The sequence below is a fragment of the Ciconia boyciana genome, chromosome 22 (genome assembly GCF_034638445.1).
Source record: "Ciconia boyciana chromosome 22, ASM3463844v1, whole genome shotgun sequence".
Taxonomy (NCBI): Eukaryota; Metazoa; Chordata; class Aves; order Ciconiiformes; family Ciconiidae; genus Ciconia; species Ciconia boyciana.
The window spans coordinates 4019451-4038118 of NC_132955.1; the positions used below are offsets into that span (position 1 = coordinate 4019451).

An 18668-nucleotide genomic window follows, 5' to 3' on the forward strand; every position below is an offset into this window, starting at 1 on the left:
TGCTCGAGAGCCCTGTCCCGTTGAGATCCGAGCCCACCCACAAGAAGGAGCAGAGCTGCTGCTCTGGGGGTGACAAGACATGGGTTTATTTTTCATCCATGCAAGTGAACAGCCTGGCAACGGGCAAACCAGGGGTGGGAACGTGCTCTGTCCCTCCCCAAACTGCCCTCTGTCACTTGAAGTCCCCGTGGCTTTGCCCACAGGTCAGAGATGGCTGGTGGGTGCCCAGGCTGGACCAGCTCCCAGCCCTGGGTGCAGGGGCAGCCCGTGATGGCTCTATATCCGCCGGTGCCTGCATTTCTCTTCCCCGATGCAGACGTTGACAAATAAATAGCTCTTTTCTGCTTTGGCTCTTGCATAGTGGAAAAAGTCTGACCTGATTGGAGAGAGGAGTCCTGGGCTGTGGAAACCCATGGCTTCATTGGCAAAGCATCACTGCCAGCCTGCTGAAATGTCCATGCTTGCACCTTGTCCATGCTCCCCCACTGATGGCTGCCTTATTTCAGTTCCATTTCTGAGCTGGATTTGAAGGCCTTTCTCCTGGCTGAGAAGAACTTGACGCCCAAGAGGATGGTGGTGATCAGGAAGATGAGTGCCAGGGCAAGCAGAACCCAGCTGCCCGCTGTGGCTTGATTGCTGGCCAGGGACATGCCCAGGAAATCGGTTTGGTCAGAGCTGGCTTGGACTGGAGTGGCTGGAAAATGGAGAAATAAAGGACATGGTTGGTACCAGTGGCTCTAGGCTGGGGTGTGTTGGGTCACCAGCTCTCCCTTTGCTGGTCTCTTGCATGCTCTGTCCCCTTTAGACTCAGCTCTATGGGAAATCAAGGAGAAGCATCCAAACACCCTGTGGTTTTTGGGGTGGCCAAGGGGCATCAAGACAGCTCCATGCCTCCCACGTGCCCGATCCTGGTCCTGGTGAGGGCTGAGCTCTGCCCCATCATGGACCTGCTGTGCTTGGCTGAGCCCTGCATACCTGTGTAAGGAGTCCAGCTGTACTCGGGCCAGCCCAGGACCTCCCCGTTCTTCTTGTTCTCCTTCACCAACCATGTCATGAGTGGCTCAAAGTAGCTCATCAGGGCATCAGCTGACATGTTGGGCTGCCCCGTGATGACCTTCATGGCTTCAGGCCACGGCTTGCTGAAACCCAGTTTCAGGGCCTCCCTGTGGCAGGAGAAATCAGCTCCAGTGGTTCCCCATCGCCCTCTTGGCCACCAGCCCTTCCCTTTTCCCCAGGGCTTGGGGCTCTTGGTATCAGCAACCCTGGGTACAGTCTGTGGTCCCAGCACCCCAGAGCTGCCAGCCCAGAGCGCAGGGGAGGAGGTTTTGTGTGGGGGAAAGGGGGGTTTACATGGATTAAAGCCCTCCAGTGAACCCAGCCTGATGCAGAGCAGTTCCTGGGTGAAAGCGTTAATTTTGCAGGTGCTTTTCTTGAAGCAAGGGGGTTGTTTTCCCTAAGGAACAGGGGGCTGCGGAGGAGGAGGAGGGAGGGAGCCTTCCACCTGCCAGGGTCCCAGCTACCATCTAGTGGCTGCTTTTGCAATCACAGCCCCAGCACCCAGCCCAAGGTGCCCCTGCCCGGGGGCGGGGGGGGGCCGGGGACCAGAGCATCCCATGCTGGGGCAGGGAGGGGATGGATGACCAGGGGTTGCGTTGCCTCCTGTCTTGCTGGGCTGGCTTTAAGGTATTTGGAGACATAAATGTCTTGGCGCTGCCCTGCCCACACACCTACCCCAAGATCCTCCCAGCCTCCTTAGACTGGTAGATGTCACACGTGTGCAGGGGACCCGTGTGGTTGGCTGCCGCACAGAGCGCCTGGTGGAACTGGAACTGGATCACGAAGCTGACAAAGTACCTGGGGGGGTGGAGAGAGGTGAGGACACGGGAAGGGACCCCATTACTGGCTGCAAGGGAGGATGTGGTCCCCCTCATCCCCTGGTTGCACCCTCCCAGTCTGGAGTAGCATCACTGGCTTTGTAGCTCCACCTGCATCAACTCCGTCCGATCTGCTGATGCATTTCTCCTTTAACACGTGTTTTATGGCTGCCTGGGTGGTTAAGCCCATCTTCCTCGGATAGGGAGAAATTCCTCCAAATCCAGCCTCCCTCTCTGAGGGTCTGTCAGGGTCCCTGGAGCTGCCCAGCACCCTCAGGATGGTACCACCAAGTATCCCACCAGACATGAAACAAGGTGCCATTGCTGGCATCTGAACTGGAGAGCCTGCTTCTGTGTCCAAGTGGTGTCCCTCCTGCCCCAGCTCTGCTTACTCACCTGATGTAGGGGACGTTGGCGGGGATGTGAAACTTTGCCCCAGGGTCAAAGTCATCTTCAGACCTTGGCGCTGGTGGGCACAGGCCCTGGTACTTCATCCTGGGCAGGAGAGGGAGAGTTAGCCCAGCATGGGGAGGAGAAGGTGGGGTAAGCTGGGAGGGGATGCAGGAGGATGTGAGGACAGGGTGAGGGGGTTATGTATCCCATCATGTCCCATTGCAGCCAACTGGACCACAGGGAGAAAACACCCAGCGGGATGATGGCCAAGGCCCTCGCACCAGAGGGGTCTGAATTCAAGCACACCTGAGATTCCACCACTGCTGGTTGTACTCATCCTTCTTGATCCGCCCATCAAACACCTTCCAGCGCCACTGGTCCATGAGGTATCCGAAGGGCAGGAAGGCGATTTTGTCCAGGGCGATGCTCATCAGGTAGTTAATGTCACTTTCTGCGCGGGGTGTGAAGGTGTGAGCAAGGCAGTACTGTTACTCACCTCTCCACCCCAAATGGGTCATTCTGCCCAAGAGTCGGGTGTCCCCACCAGGTCCTGTCTCCTCCATGCATGCCAAGCTGCCGTGCATGTCCCTGACCCCCTTCCACCCTGCCTAGCCCATCCTGACCCTCTGCATTTCCAGCTGTCCCCAGCAGCCCCCCCATCTTTGCTGTGCGGTGCTCCCCTGCCAGCTCACCTTTGTTGTCTGTGACTTGGTCCAGCAGATTGATGCTGTGCAGGTGTTTGGGGGTGGAGACGGACAAGGCCATGACATCCCCGACAGCCTCGTGGAAGCCAGGATTGGCCCCATCGCGGAATGAGATGGGCTGGTCCATGTACTGCAGGAAGTACTGGACGTGGCCCATCTCATGGTGCACGGTGATTAGGTCGTCCATGTTCACCACAGTGCACTGCTTGATCCTGGACCAGGACATGTGGGATGGGGGGAGAAAGTAGGGCAGTGCTGGGGTGAAAATCTCCAGGAACGATCACACCCCCTTGAGCTATTTTTCCCTTTGGTTTCCCTTTCCATGTGCCCCCACCCCACATCTGATGCCAGGCCGGGTTGGTCCTACTCCATTTGGTTGGTCTCTCTCTTTTCTCCTGCATCTCCTGCTGCCCCTACCCATTCCCTGTCCTTGTTCATGGGCTTTTCCATTTCCCATGGCAGGGCAGGGAAGGCATTGATTGCCCTCCACCCACCATGGGGGCTCCTGCCAGCAATGCCCGCATCTTAGGTACCAGTGGCAATGCCAGAGTGGGGCTGCCACAGCCACAGGACAACAGACACTGCAGTGGCATCAGGCCATGTGCCCTTATTCTACCAAGTCATTGCTATCTGCCCCAGCATCACATCAACTGAGGCCACCACTTGCTCCCCACGGGCACCTGAAGTCCTTGCGGTTGTAGAAGTCCCAGGCTGAGGCATGACACACCACCTCCCGCCCGTCTGCCGGCTTCTCAATCATGGACTTGTCCCAGAACTCCTGCGGCATGGGGATGAGGCCCAGAGAGGTAAAGAAACGGTCCGACTCTTCAAACATCTTCTTGGGTGTCCAGCCCTGGGGAGGGAGCAAGACAGAGGACCTGGTGAGGGGCAACGGGGAATGCTAGGGGTGCTGGGGGCTGGGAAGGATGGGGGCCAGGGACAGCCTTGTTCCTCTGGGCAGGGGAGGTCTTTTGGGGGAAGCTAGAGCTGGATCCAGCCCTTGGCATATCCAGGTGGAGAGAGAATATGGATGAGCCGTGAAGGTTTTTGGCAGCACCAGAGCATTTGGCACCATGGGTGGTGGCAACAGCCAAAGGGTGCTGGGTCCCAAGGGGCTTCCCCAGAGCAGCCTGGAAAAGCACTGACCTGTTTTTTCATGGCTGGGGTGGCATCTACCTTGGTTGCATCCGGAAAAGGTATCACCAGGTCGAAAATGTTGGACCATGACTGGGCCCACATGTTGCCTGGGAAGCACAGGAGGACAATGCATGGCAGGAGGGAGACAAGGAGAGAAGACGAAAGGCAACCAGTTACTCCCAACTCCTGCACAGAGTGGATCACCCTGCCTGGTCCCTGCCCTGCCTGCACAAGGGTGATGCAAGCAGGAGCCCGTCCATGCAGGAGAGGTCAAGTCATGCTGAGCGTGTTGGCCTTCCCTGGGGCAGACCGGCTTCTGCAGACCCATCTCATGGGGCCTTGGCCCTTCGGCCAGACTGAACAGAGACCAGCCTCAACTCTTGGCATGACTTGGAGCAAACTATGCCTGGTGGGAGACACGGTTCTGCTCAAGGGCCTAGCAAAGCCCTTACCTAGCAGGTGAGCAGGGATGGGACCCTTCAGGTTTATGTGCTCTGCACCATACTTTTTGTATAGGGCTCGGCGTACGTAGGCATGCAGGTTGAGGTACAGGGGCTGCAGCTTCAGGTACAACCTCTCCAGATCTTCCTCGAAGGTGGGTGTCTCATACAGGGATCTCCAGAAGGCCCCGTTGTCCGTGTAGCCTGTGGTGGGAAAGAGTAGAAGCTGTTAGACACTGTCCTTCTTGGGCAAGAGTCTGTCTTGCTGCTCAGACACCCCAGGTCCCTCCATATCTATGAGACAGTGGATCTCATGGGAGTTGGTGGGACCTCCACACCCTCAAGATTTTGGCCCCAAGTTGGACAATCAGCCCAATCCTCTGCTTACAGGATGCTAAGACCGTGGTGGGTCTCTAAGGGAGCAGGACACTGACCATTGAGCACGGCTGCCTTGTTGCTCAGTTCCACGTATCGCTTGTAGGTGGTCCTCATCTTCTTCCCAGAAGCATCCCGCCAGCCCTTCCAGGCAAAGAGGAGCTCATCATAGTTCCGTGAGGTGGCCATGATGTCTGTGAGGTCTGAAGAGAGAGCAATGAAGCCAAAGTGATGCTGTTGGATGGGCTGGACTGATGCAATGATGCTAGACCAAACGTGCTGCTCAGGGGCCATCATAGAGAAGGTGGGAAGGCCCCTTCATGACCTTTCTCCATGTCCCTATTAAAAATCCCTCCTTTCTGGGCCTGTTGCAGGTGACTCACTGGACACCCTTCCAGATCTTACCAGGATCCAGGGGATGACAGGTTTTGTTCTCTCTGCAGACCTTGGCTACGCTGTATGTGGTCTCCATATCTGAGAGGAGGGTGTTGTACTGCAAAGAAAATCAGATCATGTGAGCTGGTTATTCTTGTTCTGCTCTTGGAGAATGTCACAGCCCATTGAGATGTCCCCAGGTGTTTTCCTCTGGTCCCTTCCAAGGCCAAGTGTGACCCCAAAGGAAGGTGAAGTGGAGTCAATACAGGACGGACTAGGGCCAGCAAACAATGTGCCATTGCCACCCAAGCAGACAGGCCCCACTGCAGCCTGGGATAGGCAGCCTTTGGGTGGGAAATTCTGGAGAGAGGGATCACGGCTTTGTGTCAAAGGTACCAAACCATTACCCTGTTCAAGGGCAAGGGGTGGCTACCCAGGGGCATTTCCTAAAAGTTTGGAGAAGCCTGTGTCTCCACACAAGGCAGTGGGAAGGGACACCCTGTCTTGCTCTGTCCCCTCGCAGCTCACCTCCTTCAGCTCATTCTCAGGCAGGGCTGCCCTCTCAATGACACTCAGCTTCTTGAGGATGCGCGTGACACTTTGGTCCTGGAAGTCGGAGGGGTCGAACTGCCTGGCCCTCATGCCATACTCAAGGGTGTGCTTGGACATGGCCAAGTTCTTCTCCAGCTGCAAGGGCAGGAGGGGACAGAAGAGGAGTTACTTTGAGGAGATCTCTGAGACAATAAGAAGCCATCACTAGAAACACCACCTGGCATGCCATGACTGCCAACCTCCCCATGACTGCCCTTGTGAGTACCTCGTGGCATGATGAGGGCTTTCATGGAAAAGGCACCTCCTGGGTGAGAACATTACCCCTTGGCTAGGGGCAGAGGCTGCCCTGGTTTTCAGAGCTCATCAGAAACATGCCTTGGGTACCAGCTGCCTGCCTTGGCTGTTGTCTCTCCCCACACAGCCCCAGGGTCATTCCCATACCATGATCTCCTTGTTGTGGTCGGTGATGTTGGTGTTGTAGGCCCAGGATGCCTCAGTGTAGGCGTTCCACACTGCCTCAGCCGTGCTGTTGTACTCAGACAAGAACACTTTAGCTTGTGCTTCGTCTGCTATTTTGTCTAGAGGAGGAGATAAATGGGGGAAGAAAAGGGGAGTCAGGGGAGTCCTTCTCTTTGCACCACCCCATGGAGAAGCCCTGGTTGAGCTTTTCACAGAATTGCAGGTCCATTGAAGGATGCCACCACTGGGGAGGCAAGAAATGGGGGCAGAGGAGTCCTGCTGGGGGTGTTCCGTTGGACAGGGGACAGGATAACAGGACACGCTGCATGCCCTAGACCCTCCCACTTGGGCAGAAAGGATGCAGCTGAAAACAGATGACCTGTCACACCATGACTGATGGTGTTACTACAGCAGCAGGGCCACAGCTTCAGACAACGGTATGTCAAGAGGTTCGCTAATGGCACCTGCTTCCTGGGAAGCAACACCCTGTGGGACTCCACGTGGAGATGGTTATTTCTCTTTTCTGGCATAGAGACCTCTCCCACCCACAGCAGAGACCTCCCTGAGCACTGTCCTGCCTGGGGGTTAGTGGTGTCCCTTGGGAGACATCTTCCTGCCTCTCCCCAGAGCCAGGATGGAGCTGCAGCCTTACCAATGCCTTCGGGGTAGCCTTCAGGGACAGGGGGACGCCAGTTAAACTCAGGCCAGCCCAGCACCTCATTGGTCTTGTTGTTCTGCTCCTGAAGCCACTTGGTGACAGGGCTGAAGTACTCCAGGAGGGCCCCAGCGTCCATCTTATCCGTGCCAGTGAGGTTGAACAGGATTTCCTGCCATGACTTGGAAGACCCAGCTTTCAACACTTCCCTACAGGGAAGTAGGACAGCAAGAGCCAGCATAAGGACAGGGGATGGATGGGAGAAAAGCGGTGATGGTATCTCAGCATCGCAAGGGTTGAAGATGCTATTCCTGAGTGGGACATGAACCTGGGAACTGCCTCCAAAGCCCCCATCTGTCCTGCATATGGGCATGAGGACCCCCCATCACATACTCATGCAGTTGTTAACACCCAGGGAGTCAATAGGAACCAAATGTGCTTTAGTGACCTCTCATCTGGTGGGAGCTCATGACAGGGACAACAGCAGTACTCTGGTGAGGACCACTCACCCCACCCCAGTGCTTCCATGTATTTCTATCCATCCATCCCTCCATCTACAAAGCTATTTCTCCAGCCATCTCCACAGCCACTTTTCCTTCCTTCCTTTCTTCTTTCCTTCCTTTGCACACCATCAGCTTCCACGCACACATTGCCCATGGTGATTGTGCCGACCCTCCTCTGTCCCCACCTGAGTTTGGCTCCAGCTTCTTTGGACATGTAGATGTCACAGGTGTGCAGGGGACCACTGTGGTTGGCCGCCTGGCACAGTGCCTTGTGAAACTGGAACTGGAGGATGAAGCTCACAAAGTACCTGCCAAGGAAGCCGATGAAGGTGAGTAGTGGGGACAAAGGGAAGCAGACAAGTCCTAGGGTGCAGGGAAAGGCACCCAGCCACATGGCAGCTCCCCACCGTTTGTGCTCCCAAGCGTTGGATAGTCTCTGTGTCTTGAGCAGGAGCAATGCATCCCAGTCCCTGCCCACAGAGCTGAGCCCCCGCTCCCGCTGCTCCCCAAGCCTCCATCCCCTCACCAGCACCTCCTCTACCTGATGTAAGGGGTGTTCCCAGGGATGTGGTACTTTGCTCCAGGGTCGAAGTTGCTTTCATTCCTCAAAAGCGGAGCACAGATACCCTGGTATTTGGTTCTGCAGACAATAGAGAATAAGAGCCTGAGCTGGAAAGAGGGAGGCAGATGAACCAAGGCAGGGAATGGAAAGGGAAGGCTTAAGAAATCTACACAATTAGAGTGCGCTTCCATGTATATCCTTCCATCCATCCACCCATCTACCCACCCACTCATCTACCCATCCATCCCACCCACCCACCCATCTATCCATCATTCTCTAGCCATCTCCATGGCTACTTTTTCCTTTTTTCCTTCCTTTTTTCTTTGCTGTCTTCCTTGCACACCCCCAGCTTCCACACCCCGATCCACCCCTGGTGACTGTCCTCTACCTCAGATACCACCAGTCGTAGTTGTAACGGCTCGGGGGTGTGCGGCCGTTGAACACGTTCCAGCGCCACTGGTCGATGAGGTAGCCAAAGGGCAGGAAGGCGATCTTCTCCAAGGCCATCTTCAGCAGATAGTTGATGCTGCTCTCTGCATGAAACAGAGCCTGAACCAGGTTGGGAAGGAGTCTAGCTGGACAGCACTATGGCCACTAGACTTTTTGTGGGCAAGAGGGTGAGCAGATCTGGATAAGGAGTGGGGACAGCTCCCTAGAGAAGGCTGTGTAGGACACAGGAGATTTCTTTAGATACAGCTCCTACTTGGGGCAACATATGCCTTTTCACTGAGTGAGGACAACAGGAGCGACAAGCACGGTGTCCCCTTGCCTTCAGCCTCAGAGTGAGAAGGTCTTTGGTGCATGTAGCTCTAACCGTTCCCTCTTCACATGTTCACCCTGGGGCCTCAGGGTGAGGGGGTTTTGATCTGCAGGGTTGTCACACCACTGCAAAGGCTCTCATGGTTTAGACCCAGAACCGGAGTCAGCTCGAGGACAGTCACCACCACATCATGGGGAGCACAGGGGATGGTGACATCTGCTTTCTCCATTGCCTCGAGGAAACCCAGGGAAGGAAGGTTGGAGAAGGACCTGCTGGAGACCCAGCTGAAGCTGTGGGGTCAGGGAGGGGTTGGCAGCACTGCCCTGAGGGGCTATTGGCTGCCATCGCTTATGGTGGCATGGCTGCCAAGGGCTGGTTAGTCGGGCAGTGATGCCTTGAGGCAGGGACCATCTGCTCCATGGTGTTTATGCAACATTGGCCTAACACTCTTGGCTGCTGCGATGGCTTCCCCATCATGAAACATATTTAATGACAAGGCAGGAGGATCCCAGAACTGTCCCTCTCCTGCAAAGCAGCTGCCTGCGGCAGGAATCTGTGAACACTTGGTTTCCTCTGCCGCCGTCTGCTTTGACGTGTCGGCTGAGAGACGTTGGGCGGGGGGAGAGACTCTTGCCAAGCCGGGCAGTGCCCTGCGGCGACAAGTCCTCCTCCACTGCGCCAGCTGGCAGGCAGAAACGTCACCCGCTGACTGTCCTCGTGACTGTGCACGTAAGTGCTCAGTGCCACCTCCACAGAGCTACACTGGGAGCTCCTGGGGTGGATGTTTCCTGGCGAAGGAAGGCGGAACGCTGGAAAGGTCAAAACCAATCAAGCACAAAGATGGTGCTTTCAGGTTTGGGGCTCTGACGGAGAAGGAAAGGGAAGAGACAAGCTCTGGAAAGCATCCCTCCTGCCCTTGGGAGTGAAGAGGATGGAGCCATGAAGGGTCTTACATGGACCCATGGAGACAAGGGGTTGTAACTGGAACCAAGCGTGGGTGAAAAGCCCACATCAGCCATGGGTCTTGTCTTGCCTGCTCTGGGTTGCGTTGCCAGGCTGCAGCCCGGTGTGGCATGTCCCAAACCCTTTCTGGTGCCACAGGCAGTGCCTGAGCCCTCCAGGCCACCCAGCTCCCCAGGGTGGCTGCCATACCTGCGTCCTCGGTGGCACTGCTGAGGAGACCGATTTTCTTGAGGTGGCTGGGGGTGGAGACAGACAGGGACATGACATCGCCGATGGCCTCATGGAAGCCAGGGTTGGCCCCTCTGCGGAAGGAGACGGGCTGGTCCTTGTACTGCAGGTAGTACTGGACATGGCCCATCTCGTGGTGCACCGTGAACAGCTGCTCCATGGTCACCGTCGTGCACTGCTTGATCCTGCCGGGTGAAACAGAGCATTGCGTGAGCTGAGCAAGGGACCCCGGCTGCCTGTGCACGCCCTTGATGGGAAGGACTCTCCACAGTCCCTGAGAGGGTGGCAGCACCCCACGGGGTGGGGGAAAGACCCAGTGGAGGGGAAGGCTGGGCAGCGTGGTACCCCAAGACCTTACCCCAGAAGGTGACAGATTGGGCTGCACAGCCAGGCTGCGGGCACCCAAAATGGTGACCACCAAGGGGGATGGAGGAGGATCTTACCCTGTAGCCCTGGGCCCCTGTATGCCCCCACACACCTGAAGTCCTTGCGGTTGTAGAAGTCCCAGGCTGAGGCGTGACACACCACCTCCCGCCCATCCGTTGGCTTCTCCAGCATGGACTTCGCCCAAAATTCGGGGGGCATCTCCAGCAGCCCCAGAGAGGTGAAGAATGCCTCTGAGACCCGGAACATGTGGGTGGCATTCCAGCCCTGGTGGGCAGCAGGCAGTGGGTTACGGCTGAGGAAGGGGCTGCCCATGCTCCGGGCATTGCCTCTGATGCTCTCCCAGCACCATGGGGATGAGGTGGGTTCCTCCAAGGGACCGGGGTCCTGCCCCCCTCACCCTGATGGGGAGCCCTGTCCCTAAGAAGCACCAAGCAATAGTGCTGGTGCCCAGCATGGACAGGAGAAGGGAGCATGGCCGATGCCCCAGAAGCACTCACAGCTGTGTGGTGGTGTGGACGCAGCCCCCAGCCCAGGGACTGGAACCAGTCCCACCGCACTGTCCTTCCTCTTTGCCCACCCACTGCCTCTTTGGTCATTGCCAGACAGGGAGTGCGGTAATTGCTTTGTCCCTTCCCCTACTGGACATGGCTTTTCTGCTGGCCCCTATGCAGGTATGAGAAACCACTCCCATGGGGTCAACGTTATGGGCAAGCCCTGGTCAACACCCCCCATTTTTGTCCCTCTAGTGCCACCAGTGAGTCCCTCAGCCCATCACCTGCTGCACCATGGTGCTCGTGACATCGAGGTTGGGCTTCTCAGGGTAGGGGACCATCAGGTCATAGATGTTGTTCCACTGCTGAGCCCACATGTTGCCTGAGAAGAGAAAACAGCTGGAGCAGAGCTGGTGGTAGGTCAGGAGGAAGAGAAACACAGTGATAACTGGGACTTCCCTGTCCCACTGTGGCCCTGCATGTGCCCCTCTGGCCACACCAGCACCCCTGGGCACACGCTGGGGGGGTCCCTCCTCTTACCCAGGAGGTGAGCAGGGATGGGACCCTTCAGGTTGATGTATCTGGGGCCATAGCGGTCATACAGCTTCCTCCGGACGAAGGCGTGCAGGTTGAGGTAGAGCGGCTCCAGCTGGTTGTAGAGATGCTCCAAGTCATACTCGAAGGAGGCTGAGTCGTACCAGGAGCGCCAGTAGCTGCCCGTGTCCTCGAATCCTGTCAGGGAGGCAGTGATGACCTCTGGCTCTGGCCGCCAGGGGCTGTCCCCCCACCCAGCCCCAAGAGCTGGGATCAGGGAACAGCAGTAGGATTTTTGCCCCTTCCCCAAAGCGCTGGCACTGGGGAAATGGAAGTTGGATGCCTGGCTGCATGGGGGATGGGAAGAGCAGCAGGACATCCCATTGCCCCGGCCCCAGTTCCCACCCCTGATCCCTGACCACCCCCTGCATTCCCCCATCCTGCTTATACCGTCCATCTGATAGGCCTCGTTGCTCAGCTTCACAAACTCCTCATACTTGGTGCGCAGTGGGTTGCCCGCAGCATTGTGCCACCCCTCCCAGGCGTAGAGAAGCTTCTTGTAGCTGCGGGAGGTGGCCATGATGTCTGAGATGTCTGGGACAGAGCGGACAAGTAGGACATGAGAGAGGGGCAGGAGAGGGGGTCGCATCTCACAGTAGCTTTGCAGAGGTGCCACCACCATCGTGCCAGACCCAAATACCCATCCTCGCCCCGGGACAACCCTGATGAACATGGGTGGGACCTGCCAACCCCAGCCCGCTGGGGATGTGGGGACCAGGACAAACTCATGGCCATGGGGTGCTCAGCACCCTGCAGGGGCAGAGGGACAAGGACCGTACCTGGCTCCAGCTCCCAGCAGGTACCGTTGGCCAGGCACACCTTGGCAGTGGAGTAGATTTTGTCCATGTCGCTCAGGATGGTGTTGTACTGCGGGGAAGGAAAAGATGTTGGGGCTGGAAGGGGACGGGAATGGCCCTTCAGGAGGGCTCTACAGACTTCCCGGCTCCGGAGTGTGTGTGCCTGTCCGGAGGGATGTGGAGGAGGATCGGTGTGTTTACACAGCGTGTTTTTGGTGAGATAAGCATGTTATCACCCAGAGTTTTACACCCTTTGCATGGTGGGAGCAGGGAGGCTCCTTGGGACAGACAAAGCGTGCACAGCTGCTCGCCAAACCCCCCTTGAACGCGGCGCGAGCGCTCGCGGTGTCCCGGAGCGGGGCTATTTATAAAGCTCTTTCTTTGTCAGCGGGGCTGTGGCACGGCCTGTTTATCTAAGTGGGTAAAAAAAAAATAAGAAAAGCAGGAGGAGGAGGGGGATTTATTTCTGTGAACTTCAACAACAGCAAACAATAGCAACAGGAGGTTTCCTGGAACCTGCCTGGGGAGCCCATTCCCAGGGAAGGAAATTCCTCTGCTCTGTCCCTCTCTCGGCTCCCATCCCTCTGCTCTGGCTGGGCGGAGGGGACGGAGACGGGGGACAGTGGCAGCTGCGGGATGGAACTGCCCTGGGGACAGGAGAAATGTGGCCGATATGCCAGGAGGAGATGTGATGCTGTCTGGTATCTGGGACAGGGCAGGGATGGGTTTCCTGGAAGGAACCGAGGCCGACGCTTCTCCGGAAGGGATTGTATCACTGGGCTTGCCAGCCAAGAGGGGTTTTGGTGAGGAGGGCTGTCAGGGAGCCACGGGCCAGGCTGGAGGGGATGGCAGTGCCAGCGTCCCCTGCGCTCGTGCAGAGGCAAGTGGCTGCCAGCCTCAGCCTGGGCAATATTTTCATGCATGGAAATCGAAATCACGTCACATTTAGGTAAATGACTCTGAAAGCTCAGGACCGTGCTGGGGAAGGCTCAGGATGTCCTGATGTCCCTAGTGCGGAGCTGTGTCACCAAGGCACAGCATTTCTGGGCTTGCAGGGAGGGCTCAGGAGCTGGGTGGCTGCAGCAGCCCTCCTTTTCAGTGGGCTGCATCCCTGAGGAGCACCAGGGGCGGGGGGTCGAGCCAGCTGGCCCCCAGCCATGGGCACAGCCTGGCTGGTCTCCAGGTGACGCCCAAGGCTGCCCTGTGTAAGCAGGAAATCTCCGGTTCCCACTGGGATAGCTCCGAGATGAGGTTAAGGCTGGATAATGGGGCCAGCAGGCACTCCACATCCCCCGGAGATAGCGCCATCTCCCCCCTCCATCACTGTCTTCCCTGTGCAGAGGCCAGGGAGACCCTCCAAAATGCAATGGAGGGGCAACAGGCCAGCAACAGAGTCTGGAGGCTTGGTAAAAATCCCTTTAAGGGGTTTTGCAGCACCCCAGCAATGCCCAGGGCTTCGCTGGCAGCTCGCCTACCTGCTCTCTCTTCTGCAGGGGCAGGTTGGAGGGTCCCAGCGTCTGGATGGAGCTGATGATTTTCCTCAGCTGTGGGTCACTGAAGTTGCTCCAGATGCTGCCATAGAGGTCCTTGGCTTTCTTCCCCCACAGCTCTGTGAAGTTTTGCTCCTCCAGCGATGCCTTGACCTGCATGTCAAGAGGGGACATGGGGACTCAGGACCAGCGCTGGGACTGCCACCACCCAGGCGACGGTTTGGGGGCTGGGTTCGGAGTCACGAGGGTTTGTGGGAGCCAGAGGGGATGGGACACGAGGTGGCAGGCAGGGCTGTCCCCAGTCCATGACATTCATAGATAGAGACATCAGCTTCCAGCCGACGTGGCAATGTCTGCAGCCCCCGCTCGCCTACGGTGCTCCTGGCGAGCACCCGCCAAGGTGGCCTTTGAGGATGTTTTGGAGGCGGCTCTGGGGTGTCATGGCCCAGATGGGGTGGGGGTGCTGGGACAGGGGTGTTCGCCCCATGCAGGCAGGGTGTCCGGGTGCTCCTGGGCTGGCTCTGGCAGCTGCCAGACTCCAGTTTCAGAAGGAGCTCTGAGGGCTGGCTTCATTTTATTCCTATTCCTGCTGTTTCTCACCTTTGCAGAAGCCCAAAGAAAAACTACAAAGGCGCCACATTCACTTTTCTCCTTCCTATACCTCCTTGCTAGATCTATACATTTCTCCTTTGGCTATCTGCAGCCTGTGCGCTCTAAGTGCCATATCTGGGTTTCACCTCGTGGAGGGACACCAGTTTGCACCAAGACCCCGGTTTTGGGTCTCTCACTGTCGCCCATCTCCTGCCAGCCCCAACCTCCCTTCCCAGGGCCGTGGGATGGTAGGGAGCTGTCTGCACCGCGGGGAGTTATTTAGGCAGCTGGAGCCATGGCCGATGGCCACGATTTTGGGACGGGTTGTATTGCAGGAGGTCGCATCCCAGCCTGGCCAGCGTCAGCTGTATTTTTGGGAAACACTGATCTTTCGAGAGTGTCCTGGCCCAGGCGATGCGCGGGATGGAGTGAGAAGGTGCAGAGCGCCTGTTCGCTGTCCATGCGCTATCCCGGTGTGATTTATGGAGCTCATTAGCTGTTATTTGTGGCAATTTTAGCCTGGCTCCAACAAGCCTGGTTTGTTTTGTTTTAATCTTCACATTCCCTCGGCTGGCAGCAGGGAGGGAAGGGAGTTACGATGCGGCAGGGCTGGAGGCTGCCCGGGGATGGAGCCTGACATGGGGGTGGGGATGCTGAAAGTGCCGGGTGCTCCTGGCTGCCCACCGCCAGGCATCCACCTCCTCCCTCGGCCATCCCAGCACCCACAGCATCACTCTGGGTACCAACCGGCCCTGATCCCCCAACATGCCGGGATGTGCCAGCTCCACGGACACCCTGCACCGGAGCAAGATGCTCTTGCATCACCCCACTAAACAGGGGATATCTTTACCCCTTCCCAGACCCCGCTGCGGAGCCGGGGGAGCTGTAGGAAGCAGAGTCCAGCTGTGTTTCATCTTCTCCTTGAACAGGCGCCTGTGTTTGGTCAGGCAAATCGTACCCTAAACTCTCCTGACAGCTCCGGCGGAGCGAGCCAAGGCTGACGGCACTGCCCGAGACCCCCTTGCCGTGACTGTGCCCACCAGCCCTGGCCCTTCACCCCCGCAGCTGGGAGTTCTGTCTGTGGGGGTGCCTCTTTGGGGGACTCAGAGGCCCCTAGATGCCCACAGCCCCCAAGTCTCCCACCAAAGCCCCCCACCCCAGTCCCTCCCTGCTCCTGGTTGCACAGTGAAGATTCAGCAGCACAGGATGCGGCCCAGGGCGCTGAGCCTGCTCTGCCCCAGGCACCCAGAGAAGTCTCGCATCCATGAGCAGCCCCCAAACACCATCACCAGCCTCTCGCCCAGAGCCCCAGCTTGCAGGAGATGGTACATCTCCCTCTCCTGCGGCCGAGCTCCCTGTCTGTCGTTCCAGCATCCCTCTGTCCATCCCTGCGTGGCCGGGGGCTGCTGCCCTGCCTTCCGCCTCCTGCCCTTCTGTGTCACTTTGTCCTGGAGCCACGCTTTGTGGCAGGTCCTGGAGGAGTCCACACTGTGGTGGCCTGTCTCAGGTGTTATAGATGTGTGTGGGGTTTGCCTGGCCCAATGGTTCCCCACATCCCCCAAATTCAGCCTCTTGGGCCGTGCTGGCCAGCTGTTAACCCTTTAGTAGTCAGTGCCTCCCCATCCCACCGCACACCTCCCTGCTGCCCCATTGCTGGGCTGATCTTAGGGGCTGGATCCTCTCCTCTTCCTGGGCTGGCTTGGGAGCCTTGACGTGGCAGGGAGCACCTGGTCGTGGTCCTCAGGCATTTAACACAGGGAAGTGTGAGAGCTGGCCTGGAAATGCCCCTTGGGAAAAGTCCATGCAAGGTGCTTTCCTGGCCCTAACCTTGGACTCGGCGCGGCCGGCATGCTCTCACTCTGCCCCAGGGTCCCCGGCCGCACCGCAACATCTGCAGCAGACGCTGGGTGCCTGCCCCGACATTGCGTCAGCTTGCCGAAAAAAGGCTGAAGGGTCACTTGGGCGCTCTCCGGTGTCCTGCCAAGTTGGCAGCGGCCGGACCTGGTGGCAATCTTCCCCCCGCGCAGGAAGACGCGTTTCCTTCCTGCCGCAGGGCGTGCTGTGCCCCCCATCACCGTGGGATCGGGGCTGTATGGCAGCCCTTGGGGTGCAGGGGTGATGCTGGGGTCCCTGAACGCACATAAAAACTGCACCAACTCCCGTGTGCCACCAGCTATATGGGACAGCAGGTATATCTCCGAGCTGCATGCAGCGCCGTGGCCATGCCCCCATGCCGGGGCAGCCAGCAGCTCCCTGGGCACAGCAAGAGCTGGGGGAGCGGCTGCAGCCTGCCCAGGCACCGCGACTCCCCGGCCCGTGCTGGGCAGGGGCCATGCTGCAGCTCACCCAACCGAGAGCAGCCCCTGGGCTGCTCGAACTCCCTGCCCCGCTAAATCCAGCCTAAACACAAGCAAACCCCCGGCCAAACATGCACACGCCCGTGGGATGCACACAGCATCGCTCCCAGCTGGGGCTCTGCCCGCACGTAGCTGGGCTGATGGCGAATTCCCCATAGCCTGGAGGGCTTCCCCGAAGCCAGCTTCGTCCCCGTAGGCTGGGGACAGAGGGACTGGGGGTGGCAGCCTCGGTCCTGATGCCACCCCGTTGTTTTGGGCTCCCGGTGTGTGCCCCAGACCAAAAGCCCCCAGCGTCGGGACGCGGTGGGGCTCCGGCAGGGCACAGCGCCGGGAAGTGGTGGCACTGGGCGGGGACAGGGACAGGGACACTTGACACCTGACCCCGGTCAGGGAAGGGGGGGAAGGAAAGTGGAAGGTGCTGGGAGGAGGGAACCACCTCTAAAAATAACCCGGACTCTGGTCTGGGACCGGGGCTGTCGCTCTGGGACAGAGCCTCTCCGAGGGCCAATTTGGGGCAAAATCCTGCGCTTCCCAGACTACAAGTCCCAGCCCTGGTTTGCCATCCCGGGGTGCCGAGACAGGAGTCCGCGGGCAGGAAGGGGACCACGCCAAGCGTCACCACCATGCCCCAGCCCTCCCAGTCCCCGGCGCTGGGGACACCCCCGCGGTGGCATCGCCCCCGTCCCGTCACCCACCTGCAGAGCAGCGTTTTCGGCCGTCAGGTTGGTGTAGTAATCCCAGCTGGCCGAGGTGCTCTCGAAGAGGACGATCTCGGCCGTGCTGTTGTAGTCCCTGGCAAAGAGGGCGGCCCCTTTCTCGGTGGGGTCATGCTGGGGGGGCTGGAGGCCAGGCCGAAGGGCACCCGCCAGGCTCAGCCACAGCAGCAGCCCCAGCGCCGGGGGCATCGCGGCGGGAGCGGTGCGCGGGGGGGGGCCCCGTTCGGTGCCTTGCGAGATAGCTTTGCCTCCGCTGCCGGCTGCTTATAAGCCAGCAGCCTTCGCGCAAACCCTGCCCACAGAGCCTGCCTCCCCTCGCAGATAAGACTGGAGCATTTTGCTCTCCCTTCGGCGGCTCCCGGGCTTGCGGGAAGGAGCGGGGAGCGAGCGCTGCCTCGGGGTGCAAAGTCCCTTTGGCGGCCGGCTGTGCCGGGAGGGAAGGGGAAGGGGCTGGGACAGCAGAGAGGGAAGGAGATGGAGGAGAATCAAGGGAAAGGTGGAAAAAAGAGGAGGAGAAAGGCTGGGGTGGACGGGGTGGGTGGGAGGCAGCTCCATCCCTGCAGGGTCCCGGTCCCTCCCGGCTCGGCGCAGGGGGATCCAGCTCAACCGGGCCATGGCGCTTGGCAGGACATCCCCTCCCCACGCCGGCACCACGCGGTGAAGACCCCTCGGCAGCGCCCTGGCACCCGCCGCGGGCCACGAGGGCGAGCGTGGGGGAAAGGACTCACCTGGGGACAGCCAAGGTCCATCTCCCACTGCCTCCTGCCACAGGGACGCCCCTCCTGGCATAACCTCACTTTTCGGAGAAACAGCGTATTTCTGCTGGCTGAGAAGGAAATCCCATCACATCACACCAAGTGTTTTGGACTTGGAGGAATTAGGCTGATGACAAATGAGTAATAAAAAGTTCCTTCAAAATGAAAACCAGACCCGTGATGGTGGTCTTGATAGTTCCTTTCTTTTTTTTTTTTTATTTTTAATTAACTAAATCCCATTCCCCCCCGGCCTGGCCCCAGCCCTGGGAGCTGTGCCCGGGCTGAGCTTAGGCCCTGGGTCGGTTAAGCCCATCGCCCCTCACTGGGGCCACCACCCCATGGGGACACAGTGTACACCTGCCACGGAGGGGACAGCTTTTTTAGGGGGAACAGAGGGAAACCCCTTGACTTGTTGGCCCCACTGGGTGCTGCAGAGCAGCTGGGCACCGCCACAGCCCCTCAGCATGAGCCGATGAGGTGACCCCATGGGGACAGCATGGTCCCTAGAAG

At 58.6% G+C, this 18668-nt stretch overlaps 1 protein-coding gene across 2 annotated transcripts; it reads right to left on the reverse strand.

Moving 5' to 3' along the window:
* Window positions 1-497: 497 nt before the first annotated feature.
* ACE (angiotensin I converting enzyme) lies at window positions 498-17592 on the reverse strand. 2 transcript variants are annotated; one of them, XM_072885882.1, is made up of 25 exons: window positions 17383-17592; window positions 13725-13892; window positions 12232-12319; window positions 11843-11986; window positions 11399-11590; window positions 11143-11240; window positions 10459-10631; window positions 9942-10165; window positions 8418-8562; window positions 8009-8107; window positions 7653-7775; window positions 6962-7173; window positions 6292-6428; window positions 5827-5985; window positions 5329-5416; window positions 4983-5126; window positions 4561-4752; window positions 4118-4215; window positions 3652-3824; window positions 2960-3183; window positions 2574-2718; window positions 2271-2369; window positions 1732-1854; window positions 976-1163; window positions 498-685 (listed from the first exon to the last, which is right to left on the reverse strand). In XM_072885882.1, exons 1-25 carry the CDS (start codon window positions 17590-17592, stop codon window positions 498-500), a joined length of 3834 nt encoding a protein of 1277 aa, XP_072741983.1. The 2 variants fall into 2 exon arrangements, with proteins under 2 accessions (XP_072741983.1, XP_072741982.1); XM_072885881.1 differs by having other exon boundaries at window positions 498-694.
* Between the last annotated feature and the right edge of the window lie 1076 nt (window positions 17593-18668).

Bases quoted from the DNA above. Each gene is read 5' to 3' on its own strand.
- ACE (XM_072885881.1), bottom strand. From the start codon at position 17,592: ATGCCCCCGGCGCTGGGGCTGCTGCTGTGGCTGAGCCTGGCGGGTGCC. The intron at 7,174-7,652 runs GTGGGGACAGAG...ACTTCCCTGTAG, and splicing joins GAAGCTGGAGCCAAACTCAG to GGAAGTGTTGAAAGCTGGGT. The intron at 3,825-4,117 runs GTCAGTGCTTTT...CTCCCTCCCCAG, and splicing joins CCCCAGCCATGAAAAAACAG to GGCTGGACACCCAAGAAGAT.